At 35.4% G+C, this 6,876-nt stretch overlaps 1 protein-coding gene across 1 annotated transcript; it reads right to left on the reverse strand.

Annotated features, from left to right (window-relative positions):
• Positions 1 to 694: 694 nt before the first annotated feature.
• LOC145687364 (uncharacterized) lies at positions 695 to 1,654 on the reverse strand. Its single transcript, XM_081760819.1, has one exon. It carries the CDS (start codon positions 1,652 to 1,654, stop codon positions 695 to 697), a length of 960 nt encoding a protein of 319 aa, XP_081616945.1.
• Positions 1,655 to 6,876: the final 5,222 nt, after the last annotated feature.

Here is a 6,876-nt window from a genome sequence, read left to right on the forward strand (position 1 = left end):
ACTCTTAATATAAAGCTGACAGGTTAAAGAGGGATGATGATCATCTTCAGGTAATAAAGGAAATATACACTTAGATACATTTAAACCTCCTTCAATGTTAGAAAGAACTAAATCCAAAGTTTTTCCATTACTATTTCTCACTCTATTAAATGATTGTAAATTAACTAATGACATGAAGTTGGCCAAAGAAACACAAATCAGACTACCTTGCAACAAGTCATAATCAGAATCGGTAATTTCTGGAATATTGAAATCACCGAAAATTAATAAGATATTGTGCTGAATATCCATAACCTGCTCGATTTTTGCAAAAAAAAATTCTTGATATTTATCAACTTTTGTTTTCGATGGAAAATAAACTACAACTATATAAAAAGATTTATGTGCTACTACCAATTTTATGAACAGCACTTCAATTGTATCAATAGTTATTGGAATATTTTCAACAACAAAATCCTTGAGGACAGCAATCATAACGCCACCCCATTCCTGTATTGCCTGTCCTGTCGATACACATTATACCTATGATCTATAAATTCATTATTATATATTACATCACATAGCCAGGTTTGAGTTAATAATATAACATCAAAATCAGTCGCAGCGATACTCGAATATATGTCGCTCAACTTGGACCTTAAACCTCTTACATTTTGATAAATAAATGAAAGGTTACGCTTATCATTAACAATCACTACAACAAACTTTTAACCTCCTCTACCGTACTGAGTGTGTATACGTAAGTATCACTTGACTTTTTCTTTAACTTGATGTTACCAGCATAATCAACCCAAAGAAAATCGAATTCTTTCTCCCTTTTAACCTTCCTAGCTTCCTTATATATTAGCTTTCGATGTAGTGTTAAACTATGATTTACATAGATAATTCCACCTGTTGTATAACCAATATCTTTACAATTTAGGTATCTTTTAACTTTCCTTCTCTTAACAAAGCTATCCTTATCAGATCTTCTAACAAATTTTACTACAATATGCGGATCAGGTTGGTTTGGGGATTTTTTAAGTCTGTGACAAGTATCTATCATATCATCTGTGATATTTACATCCAAGGCAATACCAACTTTCTTTACGATTTCACCAACATTCTCATTGGGAAGGGCGGGAACACCGTGGATTTCCAAAGTATTTCTTCTACTATATTGATCAAGATCATCAATCTCTGTCTTTAGTTTCTCTACCTGCCTTTTTAATGATAAATTTTCACTTTTAAGTTCATCAATGAAATTCATACACTTCACCAGTTCTTCATTTTGACTCTTTAATAATTTTGAATTTTCGTCTAATTTTTCATGGGCTAGATTTAGTAACTTACCAAGATCTTCCTCTAATTTTCTATTCCCTGTTTTAATCTCGTCGACCTCTTGTTTTATAGAAAGTAATAGTTCGTATACTTCGTTTAAGGATGGGGATTTATCCATAGCTACTATAGGACTATCACCTGTCATTGACTTGCGTCGTGATTTTTCACAATTTTTACACCGCCACGTGGAATCAATTGATCGTAAATATTTTACATCATCCTCTTTCAGATCAACACAAACACTGTGAAATATATTTTTGCATTCCCCACATTCCACTTTTAAGTTAATGTTTTGTCGAGGAACGGGTTTCAAGCATTTGCTACAAATTCCCATACTGAAGTTTTTATTGCCCACTAATCTTGTTATTTAATGTTGGTTACGCTGACGACAAAAATATTAAGTCAGTATATAACTGTTTTACCTAACAAGTAGAAACATTGAATATGTCTGATTAGCACCATGTTTCACTGTTGATTCTGCACCAAATTTTCCAGGTCAGAAGATCTGGCAACGATGAACATTTTGTCAGAAAATAATCTTACTGTAGGTTTGCAACACTACTGTTGGTTTGTTTACTTCCGGTGCAATTGAAAGAAGCGAGATGTTAATATTTTTCCAACGTTGGTAGTTATTTTATGTAATACATAATGAAAAATACGTATTATTGTGATCCACAGTACTTACAGACAATGTTTTCCTGCAAAATAAACTCTGCCATCGACAAAACCACTAGTTTTAACAAAAAACATAGGAGCACTCTTTCACTGTTCACATACCCATGCCACCGTTGCCAACCATCATATCGGATATTATGTATCTTACTTCTGCTGTGTAAAATTTCCGGAAATTTTGAACCCAATAAAAAAAATCTTTCGCAAATAGTGGTAAAAACCGGAAAATATAATTTAAAAAAAAAATATTTGCCTCATGTTAATCTTATTTGTTGTAACCTGTCTGCAGCGTATATACAATGTGTTTCGCTAGCAGGAAAAGTACTTAAAGCAAGAGGTTTTAATTTTACTTTTTAGTTATCTGATTTCTGGTAAAAATCTCTCTTTATTATTTGTCTATTTTTCGAACAACTCAGAAAGAGAGATGATCTTATTTACACATACACATACAACACACAAGTGTAAGTTTGAGCAGCGAGAAATATATTAAAGTATTTAACATGTGAAACTTCCGTTCGTTATTATTAAATACTAGCAAAATTCTAGTCGTACTCGTTCTTCTCACGGGGAGAATACGTTTCATTTTGGACATAAATGGCACCAAAACTGTCATCAATGAATTGTGATCCCTAAAACTAATAATTCAATACTAGTATCAGTCATTTTCAATTATTTTACATTTCACCTTCCCCATTTAGGAGTACTGAGGGGGCTGAATTTGGAACTAAACGGCATCGGAAGTGTCACGGTTCATCTTATTGGTCTCGAAAACCATAGATTCGACACTAATATCCGCCGTTTTCGATCATTTTTATGTATCTATCCCTTCTTCCTCCCCCAAGTTGTGGCGCTGAATATGGATTTAAAAGGCATTGAACATGTTACTGTTCATCTCAGAGACTCCAAAAACTATGGATTCAACACTAATGTCGGTCATTTTCAATCATATATAATGTTTGGCTACGCTCATATAATTTGAAGTACTCACTAACTACCTCCATAAAAATTATTGTGGAAGTACCGCAGTATTCTCAAACATGGATATTTGGATAGGGCACATAGTAGTTCCTAAATAAAGTCTTGACCCGACTGTGGTAACTCCCGTAGCTTTGGAGCTACGGATATTTAAAGTTCAGTTTTTCATGATTTCGGCAGCCCATAACTCGGAAAGGAAGCATTTATGCACCCAAGTTGGTCTATACTTTTAGTCTTACCTTGGTGTCAGGAACCACCTCCCAAATGTTGTAGGTGTTGTTTCGAAACACCCTATATATATACAATTTGCCCCAATTTGCGGGAATGAATTTGGATTTAAATGACATCAGAAGTGTCACTGTTCATCTCAGTAACCCCGAAAACTATAGATTCAACACTAATATCGGTCGTATGTATGTATGTATGTATGTGAGTGTGTATATATGTATGTTTCTCCCATTTCCCAAAGTTGCAGTGCTGAATTTGGATTTAAGTGGCATCGGAAGTGTCACTGTTCATCTCAGCAACGTCGAAAATGATGGATTCGGCACTAATATCGGTAATTTTCAATATATATATCCCTTTATTTATCCAAATTACACTTTCAAAGTAAAATGATAAAAACCATCCTGGGCCCGAACCCCATCTATGTCGAAAGTTTTATCGAGATCGGTCTGGTGGTTCAAAAGTTGTTGGGTTACATATATAGTCACTTTCGTTTTTATATAATTTGTCGCACTAGAAAACAGGTATTTGTTTAAATTAAATAATAGTAATTATATGTTTTAGTGCATGATTGTTAGTGAAATTTGCCTACTGTTATCTCCTTTAAGAAGTAATTTGGTTAAAATTAACAAAATTTCAGCAGATCAAAGGGCACATTAAGAGCTCAGTTTCATTCAAGAGTTCTATTTATTGCAACAGAAAAGCTTCGTTATGGTATATGTGTATGCAGGTGTTAAAGTCCTGTAATTAATGCATAACCACGAATAAGCGACTGAAAGACATATAAAGGAAATGAGTGCACACTATTAATTTTCAAGAATTGTTACAACCGTTTTATTTTCGATTGCTTCTTTTTTAAATATTCGCAATATTGAAGTTTCTCAACTTACACTTTCACGCATTCGATAAAAAAAAACTGTTCCATTACTAGTAAAATTAACTTAATACAAAGATTTTTGTTATTTTTCCAATTTTTCCGGAAAGAAACAGGAAAAAACGTTTTTTTACCAACAAGTTCAACATTTCCGGAAATTTTACAACACTAGTCCAAACTATCGATCGCTGCGCCTCGGCTCGCCTATTAGAGAAAGGAATACATATTCTAGTTTATATTAATAGCCGCTAGATTCCAGTTGTCTTCTGTTTTGCTTGGCAACCGTCATACGTTTTAAATGGATACTCCACGCAGAAACAAGTTTGTGTTCTCGAGTTTGCGATGTGCAATTCCGTGATTACAGTGCAAAGACGTTTCAGGTTCAGGTACCAAATTGGTCCTCCGAATGGATGGAATATTTGCAGATGGTATAGACAGTTTGTAGATACAGGATGTATATGTAAAGGAAAGAGTTCTGGCCGCCCTCGTGTTCCTGAAGAAAATGTTGCACGAAATCAAACTGCTTTCCAACGTATTCCTTCAAAATCAACTCGCCGTGCCAGTCAGGAGTTACAAGTGCCAACAGCAACAATTTGGCGTATTTTGAGACGTCGGTTGGTTTTAAGCCATACAAGTTACAGCTTTTACAAGCTCTGCGTCCTGATGACAAACGCAAACGTGTCCCATTTTGCAACGAGATTCTGGATGCTATTGACAATGATAACACTTTTGCACAACGCATCGTGTTAAGTGATGAAGCGACTTTCCGTGTTAGTATTCAGGTAAACAAACAAAATGTTCGTATTTGGGGCTTACAGAACCCACGTGCACTCATTGAACATGTACGAGATTCGTCTAAAGTCAATGTGTTTTGTACGATATCCCGATCATCTGTTTACGGCCCATTCTTCTTTAATGGAAACTCGGTTAACAGTCAGCAGTATCTCGTTATGTTACAAAACTGGTTGTTTCCGAGGCTGCGGGAAGACACCTTCATTTTTCACCAAGACGGGGCACCCCCTCACTGGAGTCGCCAAGTGCGTGAATATCTGAATGAAACTCTACCAAACCGTTGGATTGGTCGTCTAGGAGCTGACGACTTAGCATGTCTCAGCTGGCCTCCACGGTCACCGGATTTTACACCCTGTGACTTCTTCCTGTTGGGTTTCGTTAAAGACAATGCTTATGTACCACAACTCCCACAGAGCCTGGAGGAGTTGAAGAACCGGATCCGTACTGTCATAACATCAGTGTCGCGGGACATGCTTCCCCGAGTATGAGAGGAATTTGAGTATCGATGTGACATTGTTCATGTCGCTGATGGAAAACATATTGAACATCTGTAATTTGAACTTTGAACTGTAATTTGAACTTGAGAGTTTCGTAAATATGTGTATAAAATGTCATATTCGTATGTCTTAAAATTTAATAAATATATACATTCGAAATGCATATATTCTTTTTGAATTACCCGATCACTAAATATCGTGAAAGCTTGGCACTTGATTTGATATTTTAATTCAGAACATTAGCATCATAATTATACTAAAAATTTATATCACATTGACAATTACAAGTATCATCTAAGGTAAAACCATATGTAGATACGAGATAATTTGCAGTTAAGCAATTAAGTGATTAAGAGTGTCCTGAAGACACGTGATTAACTTCTCCTTATAGGAGTGTTCATAAATGGTTAACGTGAGGTTGTCTTGAGGCAAAATGGGAAGTATTCACTTGAAGAAGCAGACGTGCTCGGAATGGAGGCAGCGGGAACTTATAATGCAAGGAAACCAACACTTCTTGCATGTCAACCACATCCAGTGCTTTTCGTCTCCTGCCGCGTAAAATTGAATAAACACTCATTAAGTGTCGCTTATTTTTTTTGAAACGGGGAAAGAAGAGAAAGGAAACAACCCTGCCCAAAGTATATAAAAGTGATTTAGGAAGCAATATAGCAGTTAGCTTCAAATTATCATATCGAATTTATCCCCTAAAGAAACGAGAGTTTTGGGCATTTACACCTTGCCAGCAGAATTATATATCATTAAACGTCCTTCCAATATTATATATATATATATATATATATATATATATATATATATATATATATATATATATATATATATATATATATACAGAATGTCTCACCTAACATTACGACCTGAAACATTTCCGAAATGATAAAAAAATGTGACAAATCTGGTTACGTAAGAATCTACCTATGTTAGGGGTCTATAAAATTCTGTAAACAACAAGTGCCCCATGGGTCCCATCATAGGGCTCCAGGGGCCCACTTGAAAATTTCATATAGAAACCCACTATTTTGTTGCAGATTCTGATTCTGTAAACAAAACTAAGCAACTTTTACTTGAAGCACTTTTGCGGTATTTTAATAGATTGCACTGTAATCGGAATAGAATCCCTCTACATTAATGCAGATTCGGATACTGCGACTGAAAATACACAACTTTTAGTTTATGTATTTTTTTCGTTGTCCTCCTAGACACTGGCGCAAATCACGGGGTGATGAGAGGGGTATGTCCCATCCAATCTTTGGGGGGATTGTCTCCCTCAATAATTCGATTTGAAATCTGCTTTTTGCGGAGAAATGTGATGATGTGTGTATGATTGCCAGAAAGGAAAGTGAGGTGAAATTGATTTCTCCCAGAATAAGCCTCAAATCTGTCCGCCTTCCAATATTGAAGACAACTCTGCTCCCCTGATCTTCCATAGCATTGTATTTCAACTTCATAAATATTTTGAACATCATTAAAAAAAGAAGATGATGATTATGGGAACCCGTCCCC

This window comes from Thermobia domestica, chromosome 6 (genome assembly GCF_964235325.1).
Source record: "Thermobia domestica chromosome 6, izTheDome1.hap1.1, whole genome shotgun sequence".
Taxonomy (NCBI): Eukaryota; Metazoa; Arthropoda; class Insecta; order Zygentoma; family Lepismatidae; genus Thermobia; species Thermobia domestica.

What these genes read in the sequence shown, in the direction of transcription:
- LOC145687364 (XM_081760819.1), bottom strand. Translation starts at nt 1,654, where the DNA reads ATGGGAATTTGTAGCAAATGCTTGAAACCCGTTCCTCGACAAAACATT.